The sequence below is a fragment of the Petaurus breviceps genome, unplaced genomic scaffold (assembly GCF_028583685.1).
Source record: "Petaurus breviceps papuanus isolate PSGF00001 unplaced genomic scaffold, PetGlider_PUasm1.0 190, whole genome shotgun sequence".
NCBI classification, from domain to species: Eukaryota; Metazoa; Chordata; class Mammalia; order Diprotodontia; family Petauridae; genus Petaurus; species Petaurus breviceps.
Window position 1 is genome coordinate 6,967,224 of NW_027185810.1, and position 20,712 is coordinate 6,987,935.

General features: G+C 38.1%; 1 protein-coding gene across 4 annotated transcripts in view; it reads left to right on the top strand.

Annotated features, from left to right (window-relative positions):
* The window catches only part of RNF144B (ring finger protein 144B), a 259,881-nt gene that overhangs the window by 184,185 nt on the left and 54,984 nt on the right, over positions 1-20,712 (top strand). For all 4 annotated transcript variants that reach the window (XM_069092485.1, XM_069092484.1, XM_069092486.1 and 1 more), the window contains one exon: positions 16,818-16,922. In XM_069092485.1, the coding sequence (XP_068948586.1) occupies positions 16,818-16,922 (105 nt within the window). The remainder of the gene's footprint in view (positions 1-16,817; positions 16,923-20,712) is intronic.

Consider the following 20,712-nt stretch of genomic DNA (forward strand, 5'->3'; position numbering starts at 1 on the left):
TATATATATATATATATATATATATATATATATATATATATATATATTTGATTTTAAAACTTTGAATTCCAGATTCATTCCCTTCCTCCATTGTCACCCACCCTTACTGGGAAGATAAGCAGTTCAGTATAGATTGTACATGTGTGGCTAATGCAAAACAATAACATAGTAGATATATTGTAAAAGACTGACTATATTTTCCTCCCTCCTATCCCACCTCCCACTTGTTCTATTTTACTTTGATCCCATCCCTTTTCAAAAATGGGTGCTTCCAACTTCTCTCCCCCCCATCCTGCCCTCCCTTCCATCATCCCCCCTCTCATCCCCTTCCCCCCTACTCTCCTGGAGGGTGAGATACCCTATTTAATGTGTATTTCATTCCCTCCTCAAGCCAAATTCAATGGGAATAAGGTTGACCCATTCCCTTTTGCCTTCCTATTCTTCCCCTCCATTGTAACCATTTTTCCTTGCCTCTTCTATATGAGATAGTTTATCCCATTCTGTGTCTCCTCATCTCCTCTCATTATATACCTCTCTCACCTCTTAATTTCACCTTTTAAGTATCATCTCTTCCTGTTAAATTGGTCCTGTGCCCTCTATCTATGTATACCTGTAAACATATATACACACATTCACATATGTATTCATATGCCCATATACCCTCATATATAGACATATATATATATATATATATATTTCTATTCCCTTCAACTACTGAGAAAAGTTTCATAAGTTACAATTATTGTTTCTCCATGTAGGAATGTTAATAGTTCAACTTTGATAAGTTCCTTATGATTTCTTTTCCCTGTTTACCTTCTCATGCATCTCTTGCTTCTTATATCTGAATGTCAAATTTTCTATTCAACTCTGTTTATTTTTCAGCAAGAATGCTTGAAAGTCCTCTGTTCCACAGAATGACCATATTTTCCCCTAAAACATGATACTCAGTTTTGCTGGGTAGGTGACTCTTGGTTTTAATCTCAGCTCCTTTGACCTCCAGAATATCGTATTCCAAGCCCTTCGATCCCTCAGTTTAAATAGGAGCTGCCAGATCCTGGGTTATCCTGATTGTGTTTCCACAATATTCAAATTGTTTCTTCCTGGTTGCTTTTAATATTCTCTCCTTGATCTGTGAATTCCGGAACCTGGCTATAATATTCCTAGGAGTTTTCTTTTTGGGATCTTTTTCAGGAGGAGATCGGTAGATTCTTTCTACCTCTATTTTGCCCTCTGGTTCTAAAACATCAGGGCAGTTTTCTTTGAGAACTTCCTGGAGGATGATTTCTAGGTTCATATTCAGCCTCAGACACCTCCTAGCTGTGTGACCCTGGGTAAATCACTTAACCTGTTTACCTCATTTCCTAATCTGTAAAATGATCTGGAAAAGGAAATGGTAAACCACTTTTATTTCTTTACAAAGAAACATTCTCCCCAAAACAAAAGGGAGTCATTCAGTTTTCACAGCTGAAAAGTGACTAAACACCCCTTGCCTCTAGAGCCAATTCTTTCTGCTGTATCAGAGATAAGGAAGTGATCCTTGGCTTTGTAATTGCTGGGGTGGTACATTTCCTACTCCACCAAAAGGAATTTGAATATATGACTTGACCCTTGGGCAGAAGAGTGCTTGAGGGTAATCTAGAGAAGGCAGAACTTTAGAGTTTTGATTTCACTGCTTGTTATTTTCCAAAACATGTTTGGAAATACAAACTTGATTATCGTGTCAGTGTTGGTTCTGTGTACCAAAAGCAGTAGTTTGTGCCATAAGTGCATTTTCACTGGCTATCCCCCCATTCTTGGAATCATCTCTCTCCTTTTCTCTATCTCCTGATTTCCCCCAACTTCTTTCAAGTCTCAGTTAAAATTCTACTTTCAACAGGCCTTTCATGTTTTCCCTTAATAATGCTGGTGCATTTCCACTTTTGATTATCTATCTGCAATTTATCATATATGTATTATATATGTAATATACACATGTAATTTTTTTCTAATTACATATAAATGCAAATTTTGTCTTCTTTTTTTTTTTTGGAGGGGGGAAGGCAGGGCAATTGGGGTTAAGTGACTTGCCCCGAGGTCATACATCTAGTAAGTATTAAGTGTCTGAGGCTGGCTTTGAACTCAGGTGGTCCTGACTCCAGGGCTGATACTCTATTCACTGTGCCACCTAGCTGCCCCTAAAGCAATTTTTAACATTCATTTTTTAAAGGAGTTCCAAATTTTTTCCCTCCCTTCCTTCTATCCTCATTGAGAAGGCAAATAATTTGATATAGTTTATACTTGTGTGGTTGTGTGAAACATTTCTGTATCAGCCACACTGTAAAAGAAAGCTATCCTATATTTATATATTTTGTTTGCACATAGTTTTTTTCCATGTTGATTCCATCATTAAATTGCAAACTCTTTGACATCCGGGACTATTTTTGCCCTTCTTTATATCTCCAGTTCTTAGTAGCCTGGCATATACTAAATCATGCATGGGGAACCTCTGGCCTTGAGGCCACATCCTCTTAATAAAAGGATTTGTTCTATAAAACTTGGACTCGGTCAAAAGACTGCACCCAAGGACCTAGAAGGCCACAGCTTCCCCACCCCTGTTAAATGCTTAATAAATGGTAGTTGAGTTGCGTGTACAGGGGACATCTGCTTGAGGAATCATAGAAGCATCCCAGAAATAAAAGTGACCAATTGAATTTTAGTTTTGGGGGAAATAGTGACCTGGAGTTCAAAGTGAGATTGGGGAGTGTGTGAGAGTCTTGAGCAAAAAAAGGAGTACCTTGACCGCAGAAGAACATAGAGTCTATGTCATTGACTGCCAGACCTTGAATATGAAGAATTCTTTCCTTCGTAGATAGATACACACTCAAGACAAGCTGCCCCGAGGCCAGAACCTGTGGCACAGGCTGCTAGGGAGAAGCATGAGAGAATCAGCAAGATTTCTCACATTCTTCCTGCAGTTAATAGAAGGTCTTGCATTAATTTAGCTCTTTGAACCTTCTGTCTCAGAGGTAGAATGGAGTAATGGGTAAGAAGTTCAGGAGGCCTATTTAGCCTAGAAGTCAGGAAAATTTTCTAATAATTAGACTTTTCCTAGTGTTTGATGGGTTACCTCAAGAGGTGGTAAGTTTCCCCTTTGCAAGTCTTCAAACAAGCCAGATGACCACTTTCCAAATAAGTCAAAGTACAGTGTCCAACTCTGTGACTTATTTTTTTAAGCAAAAGAAGAAAAAGTGACAGTAGATTTAATCTTCTACTGTGACAGTTATTTCAGGACTGAATTCCTTTTCCTATGAAGTAACTCTTGGTTTAGGCAACTTGCTTTCTGAGGTTAGTTGTTGGGGCCTCTGTGCAAACCTGAGAACTGGTGGTTTCTGGAGTCTAAGGTTTCTTTGGAGGAAATGGAAGGATGTAAAATTGGCTCAGCTCTTGGTTTCTTTCTCTAGGAATCATCACTTTATTTTCTGGGTATGCTGTTTAGAGAGAACACCTGGCACAGCTGGATTGCTTTGGGAATAGTATGGAGTCTGGGGCCTTATCCTGGGACAGGGTTAGGGTTCTTGGGAGAGGGAATATGGAGGAAGGGATTATTTCTTAAATGCCACTGGATAGTTATTGAATTACTAATATTGAAGCACTTAGTAACCTACAGATTTAAATGGGCAGGTTGGCTCTGATATGATTCTATCTATCTTTCAGTATGTTCAGTTCAGTAGTTTTTCAGTTACGTCCAACTCTTCATGACTCTATTTGGGGTTTTCTTGGCAGAGAAACTAGAATCATTTGCTGTTTCCTTTTCCAGCTCATTTTATAGATGAAGAAACTGAGGCAAACAGGGTTAAGTGACTTGCCCAGGGTCAACACAGCTAACAAGTGTCTGAGGCCAGATTTGAACCCAGGAAGATGAGTCTTCCTAATTCCAAGTTCCATGCCTTATCCACTGTATTACCTAGCTGCACCTATCTTTCAGCATAGGCATCTTTAACTGTCTGCTTTGCACAGAGCAGTCAAGCCTATCAGGTGTTCAGCATATTTCTCTTCAGTGTTATCTGTCATTAGGATTCCCAATTTTAGATGCTTCTTGATCAATGGAGGTCAGGACAAGAAACTATTGAATCCCATTTACTTGTTAGAAACTTTGTGATCAAGATCAAAAGCTCTCTCCTGGAGAATTATTGTATCAAATAGTAGATAGTTATTTTTGGCCACAAGGGATTCATGTTAATCTGTTCTGAGCTTCCACTTTATTTTTGTTTTCCAAGTCTTTTTTCTTTTCTTTCTTTTTTAATAAATTTATTTGTAGTTTTTAACATTCACTTCTGAAAGATTTTGAGTTCCAAATTTTCTCCCCATCTCTCCCCTCCCCCACCCCAAGATGGCATGCATATTGATATAGGCTCAGCACATGCATTTATATTAAACCTATTTTTCACATTAGTCATGTTGTAAAGAAGAAATAGAACCAATGAGAGAAACCATAAGAATGAAGAAACAAAAAAATAAGAGACATCAAATAATGTGCTTTGATCTTCATTCAGATTCCATAGTTTTTTATTTTCCATCATGAGTCTTTTGGAGTTGTCTTAGATCCTTGCATTGCTGAGAAGAGCTAAGTCTATCAAAGTCAGTCATTGTACAGTGTGATTGTTACTATGTACAGTGTTCTCCTGGTTCTTCTCATTTCACTCAGCATCACTTCATCTAAGTCTTTCCAGGTTTTTCTTAAGTCCATCTGCTAATCATTTCTTATAGCACGATAGTATTCCATTACATTCATATACCACAACTTGTTCAGCCATTCCCCAACTGATGGGCATCCTCTCAATTTCCAATTCTTGGCCACCACTAAAAGAGCTGCTATAAATATTTTTGTACATGTGGATTCTCTTTCTGTTTTTATGATTTCTTTGGGATACAGGCCTAGAAGTGGTATAGCTGGGTTGACCTTCCATTTTCAAAGTTAGCAGATTAGGTAGCTCTCTCTGTCTTTCTCTGTGTCTCTTTCTGTCTCTATTGTCTGTCTCTGTGTGTGTCTCTCTCTCTGTGTCTCCGTGTCTCTCTTTCTCTCTCTCTGTCTCTTTCTGTCTCTCTCTGTGTCTCTGTCTCTCTATCTCTGTCTCTGTCTCTCTCTGTCTCCCTTTCAATTTAGAGGCTTTTAAAGAAAAACCCAGCTTTATATTTTTATGCTTTCCATTGTTTGGTCTACATTAACCCACAAGTGGTCTCCACTCTCTATAGCTCCCATAGCTGTTTTGGAAACTATGAGTGATTGTGACAGTTCTTGTTTAAGCAGGAGAGCAGATAGCAACTACATGAGTCAGAATACTAGATTCTCTAACAATAACTAATTGTGCTACTCTTGCTAAACCATTTAACTTTTCTCTGCCTCAGTTCTCTATTTGCCTTCATACCCAAGTACTTCATACCCTGGCCATTTGTTACCTTTCTAGTTTTCTTAAACATTTTACTCCCCTCCATGGATTCTGCGATCCCACCACTAACCTACTTGCCCTTTCTCACAGACACTCCCTTTTCCCAACACTCTGTATGCCTTTGTATTGGCAGCACCCCATGCCTGAAATGCTCTGCCCTCTCACTTCTGCTTTCTAATTTCTCTGCCTTCCTAGTATAGTAGGCTTTTCAAGAGACTTTACCTGGTCCCCTTCCCTCCCCACCCCAATCCAACTCCCTAGGAATTTTCCTCTGAGACTGTTGTCCATTTTTGTGTTGATTTCAATCATGACTGAGACTCCATCACCCCATTTGGGATAAGAGACACTTGGCAGAGATACTGGAGTGGTTTGCCATTTCCTTCTTTAGCTCATTTTATAGATGAGGAAACCAAGGCAAACAAGGTTAAGTGACTTGCTCAGGGTCACATAACTGTTACATATCTGAAGCTGGATTTGAACTCAGGTCCTCCTGACTCTGGAGCTGGTATTCTATCCACTATATAACTTGAATGTACCTAGTAATTTATGTCTTGTCTCCCTCATTGGAATGGAAGTTCCTTAATATAGGGTTGTTTGGTTTTTTTGACTTGATATCCCTTGTACATAGCACAATGCCAGACACATGGTTGATACTTAACAAATGCTTGTTGACTGACTGACCAACTGACCTGCTACTTCACAGGGTTCTTGTGAAGAAAATTCTTTGTAATCTTAAAAGTACTATGTATATGTGAGCTGTGATTTATCATTAATCTTATGTTAAACAGGATATTGTTGTACATTGGTTGGTTTGGGTGGCGTTGAGGTGTAGGGTTAGGGATGAGAATTCTTACTGTGTTGATATTTACAAACAGGACAGTTGTTCTCTGATATTGATAAATATTAGAAACAACTCTCCTTTCTAGTTTGTGCCAACCCTAAATGCTTCTGGCTCTATTTTTTCTGGATACAGTGGGGACAGGAGCAATAGCTGTTAGGTGTAGTAGACAGAGCACTGCTGAAGGTGCATGATACAGTTCAGAACCACATTGTTGTGACCATTGTAAGGTGAACTGACCTTACAATTAAGTTCTTTTGATACTATGGACACTAAATATGTTTAAATGAGATGAAGGCGAATTTCATTAGTCTTTTGGTGGAGGTTAAAAGGTGTATAAATCCTGCAGTACAGAGCCATGTAGCCTATTATAGGTGCTTGATGATATTTGAAGGACTTCGGGCACACAATCTGTGATGGAATAAAGGAGAGCCTCTAGAAACCTCTTGGGATCAGGTGTAGGTACCACCCCATTAAACAAGATAAAATTGCTTTTTATATCCTCAGAAACAAGCAATTCCAGATGAAATATCTAAGTTTAAAATGGGAAAAAGTTTGCAAGTAACATCAATAAGAAAGGTCATTCATTCACTCAATCAAGCATTTATTAAGGCTCACCCTGACAACTTCAAAAGTGTGTGTGTGTGTGTGTGTGTGTGTGTGTGTGTGTGTGTGTGTGTGTGGCGGGGAGGGGAGAGGGTCACTGTGAATACAACAAGGGACATTGGATGCTGTAAGAAGAAGGAGAAAAAGGATTAAGTCTGGGTAAATTAAAAGGATGAGTCTGAGTAAAATAATCCCAATATTATATAAGAAACATGAAATAGTCTACACACTCAAGTAGTTCACATTTAATAAAATCTGAACATTTCATTTAAAAAGAAAAACCAAAAACAGCCTAAACCTTGTTTGTGTTGTTTATATTTTAAGATGTTGATGTCTATACTAGAGAAAGGCATAAATCTGGAATCAAATAATGTTTCCTTTTCTTTTTGATGCCTTGAAACTGGGCCCCGGGCTCTCTTCCTTCCCCCTCCCCCCCCTTTCCTGTCATTTTTCACTTGAAGTCCTTCCTGTGAACATTTGAAGATTGTCAACCTTAATCTTAAAATAAATCATTCAGGAATTTTGAAACATAGTTGTAAGATTTGCTTTCCTTTAGAAAATCTTAGTACAACATGTTTTTGTCTCTGTCTGTTTTGTCAGTGGGTTTAAAAAAAAGATGTCAGTAAATTTTATCCAGGGTGTCTGAAATATGATTCCCACCAAAATTCAAGCTGTTCTTTAGCTGGTCTACAATGCATCTCTCTGTAAGTATCTCTGAAAATTGTAAGAGGCAGGAATCTTCCTGCAGATGAGTCTCAGTAATTGCAAGGGATCCTTATTGCTGTTGTTGTTGTTGTTATTGTTGTGTTAATGACCTTTTAGATCTTTTGTCCAGAAGAAGCAGCCATTTGTGTATTCTGCTCTTTGTTCTAGACTATAATGACTTCAATCAAATACACAAATAGTGGAGTTCACTTATTTCCCTGCTATGTGTTTGCAGTCATTGTTTCGAAAATGGCATGTTTGGATTATTCTTCCAAGTAAAGAAAGTAGAATCAAAAAAACCATATACACAATGACTGCAGCTGTATAAATGAAGACAGCTTTGAACAGGAACAAAACTGATCAAAAACAATGCACAATGGTGGTTCTGACTTGCTGTTGTTTTAGCACCCGCCCTTCCTTTTTACTGCTAGGAAACTAAGACTACGGAAAGGCACTGACCATTAGTATTCTTCTATACTGTTGTGCTTAACTTTTGGGGGGATTATCTGCTGTGGGGAAGGGGTAATTGTGAATTAGTTGGAGGTTTATGTGCTGCAGTAGAAGCAGAATTTATCAATTTAAAATAGATGATCAGATCATCTTGAAGTTTTAAAAATGTGGTGTATTTCAGGAGCAACTGCTGCTTTTTGTATATACTGCTTTTTAATGGTATCGGTTTTATTTTATGAAATTTAATTTTACAGTTGAGGAAACTGAGGTTAAGTGACCTGTTCAAAGTCACATGAATACTAAATTACAGGCTGGATTCAAACCTGGGGGCCCTGCTCACAGATTGATTACTTGTTTCTACCGGATGCCTAGCACATAGATACAATAACTATTTTAAGAAAAGAATAAAAAAAAATTTTACACCATAGAAACCAATTTCTTCCAGAATTAGGTACTCTTTGTGGGAAGTTGGACAAGTACCGTTACATACTATAATTACTGTTCTTGCTAGGTTACATTTGTACTTTTTCCTTTTCTTTAGTAACTCCCATGTTTTAGTGAAATGTTACTGAAGGCTACGAATTAGAGCTGTATTGATGTACAGCAACCTGAAAAATTGATAGAATGTATGATATGATCCCAAGGTTTATTTTAAATGCAACAATAAAAAACCCCTGTTTCCCCTTTTTTGTTCCTTAATAGATGTTTGTGCTTTATGACTCAAAAGAGATTTAGATACCTGTGCTAAATGGCATTTAATTTTAGGACATGGCTCTTTGAGCATTTCTTCTCCCGCAATCTGGTTTGTTTTCTGCAATGTACCTCAGAACACTGACTTGATAATGGGTCATCAACAGATCCGGAGTAATTTATACTTCAAGACAGCTAAACTCAAAGCTAAGTCCTAGGTTCAAGTCATGTGTTTAACACGCACTGTGTGTGGGGATGCTCTAGACCAGAAGTATCAAATGGATTGTTCACAAAACTCTAAGTGGGGCAGGAACCAGATTAAAATGTAATTGGGAAACCTTTGACAAGATAAACAAAATTACAGTCGAACATAGATAATGTCAATATGTGTTTTTCTGAGTCAATATGCAGCAGCCCCCATTTCTGAGTTGTGGATACTACTGGCCTTGTCAAGTCTCTAGAACTACAAATTGTAGAGAAAAAGCAGGTTTACATTGGTAAGAGATAGTTAACTCATCCTAAAAGAGAGTTCTGTATAGCAGTAGAATCATAGGCTCAACCCCAGTCCCAATCCCACCTCTTTGGAATGCAGCCTTAAAGAGTCACTTGCTGGGATGTCAGTAAAGAAGTGTGTATGTTTCTGACTTATTGCTTCATTAATGTTAAAGCACTAATGATATAGATTAGCACCTTTTCTGTAATTGAATCCCCCAGTGCCAAGGCTAAGACTATAAGTGACTTTATGTATAGTTGCAGTACTACTTATCATTTTTGGGACTCGAACCTAGGCCTTTCTGCCTTCAAGGTCAGTTCTCTGTCTGCTATGCTCCTCTGTCACTATTCTCTAGCTTCAAATTTAGTCACCATAATTTTGTTATATACATACTTTCTCTATGTATGCCATATATTGGCAAATACAGGTTTGAATAAAGAGATTTTAAAAATCTTTTTTCCCCCACCTCAACAGATCGGTTGTGTACATATAAATAAAATTCTCATTCTGAATCTCTAAACAAATTCTCTGTAGGGAACAAGAGGCAAGATTGATCATATTAACATTATTATTATCATTGTCTAACATTTCTATAGTCCCTACTATGCCCCAGGCACTGTGCTAGTCACTATAAATATGAGCTTATCTGAGCCTCACCACAACCCTGGAAATCAGATGCTATATATACAAATCCATCAAGTGTGGTTAATAAGCAAGATGGAATAAAGCACAGGGAAGCAAATTTGATCTCTCCCATGTATCACTGAGAGACATTGTAGGATGGAGTCTCTGATTAAAATATTTCTCAGGGAGACTGCAGTAGATATGAGGGAAAGGAGGTAGGATAACATTGTATTTTTAGAATATTCTTCTGTGAAGAAATCTTAGAACCAGAGGGGAAAACATGGTAGACACTATGTCAGTAGAACGTGATGTTGTGAGGTACATTGAACAAAACTGAAGATCTCCATTTTACAGGTGAGAAAACCAAGGCAAATGGAGGTTAAGTGATTTTTACCCAGCCTCACCTAGCTAGGAAGTGTCTAAGGCTGGATTTGAACTCAAATCTTATTCTCTCAAAGTCCAGTACTTTATCCACTAAGCCACCTAGCTGCATACTCTTTATTTTTTCTTTTTAAATAGTATTTTCCTTTTTTCCAATTATATATAAAGACAATTTTAAATATAATTTAAGAAAAAATTTTGAGTTCCAAATTTTCTCCCTCCCTTCCTCACCTCCCTCCTCCATAAGATGGTAAGCAATTTGATATAGTTATATATGGGCAATCACGTAACATTTCTATATTAGTCATGTTGTGAAAGAAGAAACAGACCAAAAGAAAAAAAATGAAAAAAATAAAGTGAAACTAGTAAGTTGCATAATCTTTAAATAGGTATTTTTTAATGCTAATGCTTTTTTTTAAAGCTAATCATGAGCTTTGTCAAAGAGCATTTAGCTATAATCTCTATTCTATATATATTTGGTATTTGCTCAGCAGGTAATAGAATTTGGAGTCAGAAAACCAACTGACTTCAAATTTTGGCCTGATTGTGGGCAAGTCTGCCAACTTTTCTGGACCTCAGCTTCCTCATCTAATGAGTTGAATTAGATGATTTTAAGGTCCTATAATCTGAGATACTGAAGAAACGAAATCTCTTCCTCATGAAACCTATAGCCCAAAGTTGAAAGGTAAAAATTAGAATTGAGAAACTCCCTAAACATTATTATATTCCCTTGAAGTATTTCTTTATTTCTTGAGTATTGTCTCCTTTTCCTCCTATACACCCTCTCTTCAGTCAGGCCCAGGACTGGAGGGCTCCCCAAATTTTCAAGGTCATCTCAGTCACAGATACTGTCAGATCAGTGGCAGGAGGAAAGATTGGGGTCATGACAGGGATCAGGACAGTGCTAGTGTGTTGTCATACTTTGGGAGTGTAGCCAATGGAATCCTGCTCAAGTGGGTGATTTTTGTTTTTTGTTTTTAAACTTCTTCTCTTCCTCTTATTTCTCTTTGCCACTTCTGCTTATTTCCTGCTTGACCTCTGTTCCTTATTCCTTGGGCCACAACTGTCTTCTTCCATTTGTTCCCAATGCTTCTCCCATTTGTTCCTGTTCCAGATAGTAGTGCTAATAGCAGACTCTCAGAACCAGTCAGTGCCTCCTTCTGGGACTCACAAGTGAATGCAGAGATAGAGTCCCCATGAAGGCTAGCCCACTTGGTGGTTTTAAAATGTTTGTATTAAATCTTCCATTCCTAGGAATTTAACTTGTGGAGTTAGAAGGAACCTCCGAGTTCATCTAGTCTAATCCCATGTTATCTACAATATCCCTGATGAAGAACACAGTTTTATTCAGTGAGCATTTATTAAGGTCCCTGTGTACAAGGGGTCATTAATGCCTCCAGTGATGAGCACTTCCTACCACCCAAGATAGCCGACTCCTCTTTTTGAAGACATTAGAGGTTAGGAAGTTTTTCTTATTTCAATCCAATATCTGCCTTCTTGTAACTTCTATTTTTGGACCTAATGTTTACCTGGCAGAATAAAACTAATTCTTCTTCCATAGTATTTCTTTGTTGTTACTTAGTACTTTTCAGTTGTGTCTAACTCTGTGGCCTCTTTGGGGTTTTCTTGGCAAAGATTCTGGAATGGTTTGCCACTTCCTTTTCTAACCAATATTACAGATGAGAAAACTGAGGGCAAACTGTCCAGGGTCACACAGGTAGGCAATGTTTGAAGCTATCATATCCAGACTCCAGGCCTGGCACTTTGTCCACTGTGCCACCTAACTGCCCTCATACCATGAGGGTCAATGAAAAACTCCCTCTTGGTCTTTATACCAAGTGAAAGTGAGATCCTTTGTCATACATGTTGCCTGTTCTTATGGCCAACTCTATTCTATTATTTTTGGTTATTTCTTTTCAGTTACCTGGCTTTGCTTAATCTCCTCACTCCATTTTTAATGTGAAGTTAACTCTATAGCCATAGAGGCCTCTTTATATGCTGCCCATTTTTTCATCATTGTAATCTTTTATTTAATTTTTAAAAGCAGTTCCCTAGCATCTCAGAAACCAAAGTCATTCTTGCCTTCCCTGTTAGCACTGTCATGGTTGCTGAACCAGAATTCTGGGACAGCAAAATGTTTTAAAAATGCTAATGAGGAAGCTGATAAGTACTAGGTAGCATTCCCATTTTTATTCCCAAGAGAAAACAGTTATAAAAGGATAAACTGTTAAGTGTTCGTGACCCAGCCTGTTCAATTGTCAATATCTGGGAATTTGGGAAAACTTAATTCTTGAGTATTTTGAAGTATAACAGGAAGCCTGTTCAAAGAACATGTTTAATCTGACAGTGTATCCAGTCTATGTAAAGAAGCATTGGGATCAGTCCTAGCTCCTGTCCTTTTTTCTCCCATCTATGAATAATTATAGGATACCCTTGAGGTAAATTCAAAACCCCACAAGCAAGAATTGTTGGTGTATTTCTAAATCAGGCTTGTAGTGAATGATTGAAAAAATATTCATTAAACCTTTAGTATAGGCCAACCATGGTACTAAATGCTGTAGATACCAGTACAAAAGCAAAGACAGGCCCTGCCCGTACTAATGTCAGACAACACACATAGGGGAGTGTAACCATGAAGGTCCACCTTCCCCCTTATTTGGAAAACTAGTAAAATTACCTTTGGGTAATAGATTGGCATGGTTTTAGGACTGGTGTGAAGGAAGTAAATTGGCATGGTTTGAGGACTGGCGTGAGGGAAGGAGAATAGGGAGTAAAGTGAAACCTGAGGTGTGCCAGGTGAGGCAGCCACCAATCATGATGGCGGTACTCCTGATGCAAAGTTTGGGTGATAACAGTGTTAAAACATTCAGGTCAGGGTCTCTGGCTCTGTCCTCAAATGCCTGACTTGACTGATCAAAATAAAGAAAGTAATGGACCCATTAAGACTACAGGTTTTGAGAATTTGATTTTAGTCGGTTGAAAGGCAACATAAGTAGCTCATAATTGGACAGGAGATTAATTATCTTGCTTAACCAAAATCAGAGCTAATGGTATTAATGTTTCTCTGAAAGTGAGTAAGACCCACCTGATCCTTTACAAATGGATCTGGCAAATGCAAAAGGATGGCTTTCTGAATATGATCTGGCTTATAACATAGATAGCCTTAACACTATGAGGAGGAGCAGGATATCATTTCCCTTATAAATAGCCTATTTATTTACAAAAAGCTTTCCACAACATACTTTCCTGGGGTTGGAAGTATTTTGAGACTAATCGCAAACATTTCTTTTTCTCAAAATGGATTAGAGCTAGGATGTCCTGTTTATGGATTATTACCTAAGATTTACTTACGCTATGACTAGGGGAAAAAATTGGTATCATTCAACAGTGGCAAACATTTATGAAGTGCTCACTGTGTGCTAGGCACTAGGGACCCAAATATGAAAACAAACCAGTCTCTGCCATCAAGAAACTTACCCATCACTCTGACTTTCCTTAGGAACTTAAAAGCAGATGTTAGTTTTTAGATTGTTACCCTGAAGCAATAGAATCAAATTCGAGCTGAAAGTCACCTCCAATTTTCCCATATCACAAATACAGTCTACTGCTATCCCCAACAAGGAAGTCATTTGGCTCCAGCTTAAAGACTGCCAGTGATGGGGAACTCAGTGCCTACAAGATAAGCCATTTTTCTTTTGAACAGCTCTTGTTATTGCTGTACCCAGTAGATCCTTTTGTTAGTATAGGGAGTGGTTCCTGAGGAAATTCCTTCTCCCTAGGGCCATGAGAGATTAAGTGATTGGTCCAAAGTTGCAAAGTCAATATGAAATGGAGGAGAGACTTTTATCAACCTAGATGTTCCTCATTCTGAAGCACTGAACCATGCTATCTTCCCAGTGTCTTGTTAAAGAAAAAATTGCTATGTTGAGATGCAATCTGCCTCCCTATAATTTCTACCTCTTCATCCTTGTTCTTCCCTCTGGCTAAATAGATAAGGAGGTTGTAGCAGCAAGCACCCCAGTGTCCGCAGGGTGCCTGCTCACACAGGTTCTTGGATCTGCTTTGTTAAAGGAAAGCAACTCAAAATGGGTTAACAAGCTTACTTTAATCAGTCAGACATATATCGTTTACCTTGTTCAGGAGAAAAGGTCAGCACCCTGAACCTCAAAGTATACAGGCATAATTATCAAGACAGAAACATCAAATAGACAGATTTCCAAACTGTCCAACCATTACATCCATACCCAGTCAACATCTGGGTTTCCACATTCTGGGTTTTTCAAAGCCGGGGGACTCTCAACAACGGCTTCCCAGAATTCAGATCAAATCACAAAACACTTCTCAAAGTGAGTCCCAAAACAAAGCTACACATCAGGGCTTATATAGCCTTCTCCTGGCTCAGAGAATGTAACAACCTTATTGACTCACTGGCCAATCAAGAAGTATCTACTGAAAAACAAGCCTCCCACCCCAGGCTTCAGGTGCACATTAGCCTAGGGGCAGGGAAGATCTTTAAAATTTACATTTCCATTACAGAGGTGGACTGCTCTGGAGAAAGAAGAGAAAAAATAGACAGATAGTCCTAGGGCTGCACCGGTATTCATATTCGGTAAATCCTTTGTGGAAGAAGATGAATGTAGATTATGATCTGCACTGGGAGAGAAGATAGCCATGCTCATCCAGTCTGTGGATGTTCAGTCTTTTTCAGTCACATTTGACTGTTTATGACTCTATCTGGGGTTTTCTTGACAAAGATACCATAGTGGTTTGCTATTTCCTTCTCCAGCTCATTTTATAAAGAAACTGAGGCAAACAGGGTTAAGTGACTTGCCTAGGGTCCTACAGCTCGCAAGTGTCTGAGGCTGGATTTGAACTCAAGAAGATGAGTCTTCCCAATTCCAGATCTAGCACTCTATCCACTGTACTAGCTAACTGCTCCATCAGATCTATAGATCCATTGAAATAGTGGAGATTTAGGTTCTACATTACTTGTTTGGAAAAATAATCAAATGGTGGGGTGTTTTTAGACACTTGTTGGTCAAAAGTTGGCCAACTGACTTTTTTATGCTTAAATTCCTTCCTTGAATTTCTTGTTTGATACTTCTGAGAAGGTGGGGGAAGGAGCTCATAGTCTCTGCAATATGAGGTTCCCCATTCTACCATTTAAACAATAGACATGTTTGTGGACACCACTGAGGCCCAAGGTAAACCTAGGTAAAATTGCAATATGATTGACATCTTCCCACACTCCTTTTCTCTTCCCTGTTAGAGTGCCCTTCCACCCAGACAACCTCTATCCTCATGCTGCCCAGTGTGGTAACTTACCTGGGCATGTCTTAGCTAGTGCCCCATGCCTAAAAATTGTCCTGCCTCTTCCTCATGCTACTTTTACTTTTATCTCAATACATAACGTTTTCCTATCAAAAAATACTTTTTTTTAATAAAAAAAAAAAAAAAACACGTGAATAGAGCACTGGTCCTGGAGTCAGGAGTACCAGAGTTCAAATCTGGCCTCAGACACTTAACACAAAAACTAGTCATGTGACCTTGGGCAAGTCACTTAACCAATTACCCTCCAAAAAGCAAAAAAAAAAAAAAAATACTCATCTTCAGTTAACTATCAAGAAAGAAGGCAGTCCTATAAACTGATTCACTCTGAGGTGTTAATGATTGATTATAGATTCACAGGTTATCCTCTCTGGGATATTTGCATGTAGTAGGCACCTAATAAGTGTTTTTAAAATACAATTAAAAGAATGGTCTTAATACTTAATAGTATTCTAGGCTCAAGGACTGAACCTCCAACAGTAAATTTTAGCTACCTATGTCGAGTGAATCAAAGAGAGATTTTTGACCAAGTGTCCTTTTGAATGCTTCTGAAATCACAATACTTACATGACTGCCAATTCTACCTTTGTTTAAGGCTAACCCTCACTGAGCAGTACAATGTTCATTGTTCTGGTTCTAGGCAACCCGAGCATGAAGAGGGCTGTTGGGTAAGCAGCTGAATTAGGAATATATATGAGTGGAATAAGCATTTATATAACACTCACTGTGCCCAGCAATGTGCTAAGCACTTTCTAATTATTAACTCATTTGATCCTAACAACAATCTTGGGAGGTAGGCGCTGTTATTATCCTCATTTTCTACAATTGAGGAAACTGAAGTAAACCAAGGTTAAGAGACTTACACAGCTAGGAAGTGTCAGAAGCTGTATTTGAACTCACGTCTTCCTAACTGCAGGCCTAGCTTTCTATTCACTGTACCACCTAGCTGAAGCTTGTTCTTTTTTCCCCATTAGAGCAAAGGCGAGGTCTTCCTTTCATCAGGCCTAGGCTGCCTGTGGACAAGATGTATTAGCATACAAAGCTTTTACTGGTGGCCTTGAACAAACTTAATACCTTCGGGATGAAGTTACATATAATTAATTGCTTTTCTATGCATGCTATCCAAAGTTGTTGGTCCTCATATTCACACTTGTAATAATTTGTTTTCTGAGGATTTGATCCCCAGGACTGCCTTGTAATGATGGTTCTCTTCAGCATCTTCTGTGCTCTTAGCGTTATTTCACTGGCTTGATTTTTTTTTCCTGTCCCTTTCTAGTGCCTGAAACAGTACACACAGCTGGCAGTTCGAGAAGGATGTGGATCTCCCATCACTTGCCCTGACATGGTGTGCTTAAATCGTGGTACCCTACAGGAATCAGAGGTATGGAGAGACAAGGGCAATATTCCCTCCTAAGATGCTGTCATTCTTTACTGGGGCTTTCTGACCTCTAATTGCATAGCAGTGAGCCTGCCTTCCAGGAAATCTAAAAAGAAATATTTATTCAGAAATGTTTATTAAAACACTGGCTATCATAGATTTATTCAGACTCTTTCCATCTAATCATTGGCATTTTTTCCACACACCCCTCCTGGTGAAGGTATTTTCATTGCTAAAGATGCCCTAGACCAGTGGTGTCAAACGCAAATAGCAACAGATTCTTGCTGCCCCATAGTGATGTAGAATACCACCAAATATTTTATCTTTGTTTTATTTTTATTTATTTTGTTAAACATTTCCCAGTTATATTTTAATCCAGTTGGAGTACTCAGGGGTGTTTGACATTTGACCTAGACTACCACCATTGGTAATCAGATTTGCCAAGTGAGCTAAGTTTAAAGGATCTTTTAAAAAGTGTATTTAGATTTTAGAAATCTAAATAATTGTTTTGGGGATAATTTATTTAGTACTTTTGAAGAGAAAGAAACCATATTCTAAGCACAACTTCAGATTGTATTGAAGTAAAGGTAGTCATCCAAATGAAAACACTTGATCAATTTCAGAGGGGGTGGGAGGGGAGTGGGAGTTATTCATTCAGTGCTCAGTAAACATTGAATATCATGTGTGTACCATCCCCAATACTAGCTGCCAGGGAGCATATGAAGATGAAATGTGTCTTCTAATCTCAAGGAGTTTACAATCTATGAGGGGATATAAGATGTGCATATAAATAATTATAATCCAAATTCAGATTTTGATAATACGAATTAAGGGAACATGACTTGGTGGATAGAGGACTGGTATTAGAGTCAGGAAGGACCTGGGTTAAAGTCTTGCTTAACAATAATTATAATAATAGCTACCATTTATATAGCTCTTTAAGATCTATAAAAGCAGGGGCAGCTAGGTGGCTCAGTGAATATAGGACTAGCCCTGGAGTCAGGAGGACCTGAGTTAGAATCTGGCCTTAGACACTTAACACTAGCTGTGTGACCTTGGGCAAGTCACTTAACCCCAACTGCCTTGCCTTCCCCTCTCCAAAAAAAAATATTTATAAAAGCACTTTAAAACAAATATTCTCTCACTTTATCCTTACAAACCTGGGAGGTAGGTGCTAATATTTATCCCCATTTTTCAGATGAGGAAGCTGAGGCAGACAGAAGTACAAGACAGACTTGCCCAGGGTCACATGATAAATATATGAGGTAGGATTCCAAGTTCCACCTTAGCTATCACAACATACTCGCTTCTCATACTTGCTATTTTGGGCAAGTTCCTTAACCTTCCAGTCCTCTAAGCCTAAGACAGGGGTTATAACATTGGTATAAGGAGTTTCTATACCATTAATTCCTTACACTGGTGAAATTACATTTGGGATTCTAAATTTATCCCTCTTCTAGCCCCCCAAAAAAGTACAAATAATTTTCAGTAACTACAGATGAGGGTATGATCGCTACCAGCTTGGAATAGAGGAATGATGTTCAAGTTTTTGAAATCTAGGCTTTTTTGATATTCTTTTTAATAGCTCTTTTTGGGGCTCTGCTTTTCTTCCCAGATCGAATTTCCAACCCAATCTCCTCTGTCAATTACTTGCTTTTCCCTTTTGGTTAGTCATTAGTTGGTCTAGTCTTCAATTAAGATCACATCTTAATCTTAAATACACTAATTGAGAATTGAAGGATAATAAATCTTTAATTAGAATGAATCTAAAACTATCAGAATACATAAGAAATCATTCTACAGGAGACACAATGATGCAGCTTGTCAGCAGTTAAAGGTCCCTTTCTGGGCTCTGGGGAGAGGCAGGGAAGCCAGAACAAAGTGATAAATGAATGATTGGCCAGCAGGAAGATCAAGATTATATTTAAACTCTAAATGTACATACACCAGCTGCCACATATAAACATACATCAAAGAAATGAGCAGGGAGGTCATAGAGTAGAGGAAGTAATTCTCATAAGCCTGTACTTGAGTATGCTTTACCCACCACAAAGAAATTTCATTACTGCAACTGTGTAGACCACATGGAAGAAGTTTAGGGGAGAATAAAAGGAGTAAACAAGAGGCTTGGAGGTAACTGATTTTGGAGAATAAATAAATAATTAAAATTAGTAAAATTATCTTAAAACTATATTTTTGAAAAATTGGAAAGTATATACACACATACATTCATATACTTGTGTGTGCATATAGAAATAAAATATCAAAAAAAAAGCATTATTTAGTTTTATACAGTGGACTGACTTTGTGGCAGTATGGTGTAGCAGAAGGAACACTGGTTCTTGAATTAGAGGGGATAAAAGGGTCAAATCCTTCCTCTGAGATTTATTAACCTTGGCAAATCACTTAACCTGCCTTGGCCTCAGTTCCTTCATCTCTAAAATGAGAGAGTTGTATGAGATGACCCCTAATGAGGGTCCCTTGCAGCCCTGGGTCTCTGATACTGAGTTATTAGGAATAAAGCATCGAACTGAGTGAGAAAACACTTATGCAAACTACCAAGAACCACATCCTGATGTGTGTGATGTCATAATGAAAGAAGTAAGATATATAACCTTTGCATGCATTTGTTCTGGGAAGGCACCACTTTAGCATATAAAAACTGTGTCTCAATTAGTAGGAAGAATGAATCCAGTCTCCTGAAGGGGTCACATCAAATTTGTACAATTTGAAGTTATAATTATGTAAAGTATGGCAATTGTTTCCTACCCAGTGGAAACATGCAGTAAAAATTCGATTAATGTGATCATTATTTAGGGAGTTCATTATTCGCACTAATCTGAGACCTACTTTAATTTACAACTCTGATGTAGTATTCTCCAATTTTATATTTTTCCCAGATAATTTTTGGATGGCATTTAAATCCTGATGTGAAAAATGTGTGCCATGTAATATCAATGTCATTTAATATTCATGGATTTTTTTTTTGGAGGGAGGAAAGCAAGACAGTTGGGGTTAAGTGACTTGCCCAAGGTCACACAGTTAATAGGTGTGTCAAGTATCTGAGGCCTGCCAGGTTTGAACTCAGGTCCTTCTGACTCCAGAGCCAGTGCTCCACCTAGCTGCCCCAGTGTCATTTAATCTTAAATTTTAAACCAAACTTGTATAATCCTCACATCCCAAGAACCTCTTCATAGTCTAATTGATGGGGCCCTATAACCATATGTTGAATAGCCAGATATTCATATTAATATGTAGACATAAGTCATATTAAACCGCCTTAGTTGAACAGGGGTATGATGAGAATATTTTTTCCTCCTTTGCTCTGTAAAAGTTTTCTCTTTCACTATCATAGTCTTTCTGCTTTGCATGCTACACAAATTCACATAATTGAACTAGGAAAGTAAAAATACATTTCTGAATTTTTAGCTCTCTCCTGGTATCAGTGTTATAAGACTGTAGGTTCCAGAGAAAACATGTTTGATCCTGTCCCTATATAAAGCAAGTTTACTTTAAGGTTGCATAAGATATACTTAATGGGCCTTAAAGAAGAATTTACAAAAATAAGATATGAGGAAAAACTATAATCTTTCTCTAAGCTGGAAAAATTCAGCAAGGCCCATTTCCCATTAGGTGAGCAGGAAGACTCTCCAGGGTGTGCATTAATGGACCATTACCATACTCATTGATTTTGTTATGAGCCTAACTGATGAAGGGCATTAGCATATCATAAATGGAAGTTCCGAAATGTCCTGCTGGTATTTCTATTATACAGCTCTTCTGTATGTTCTCT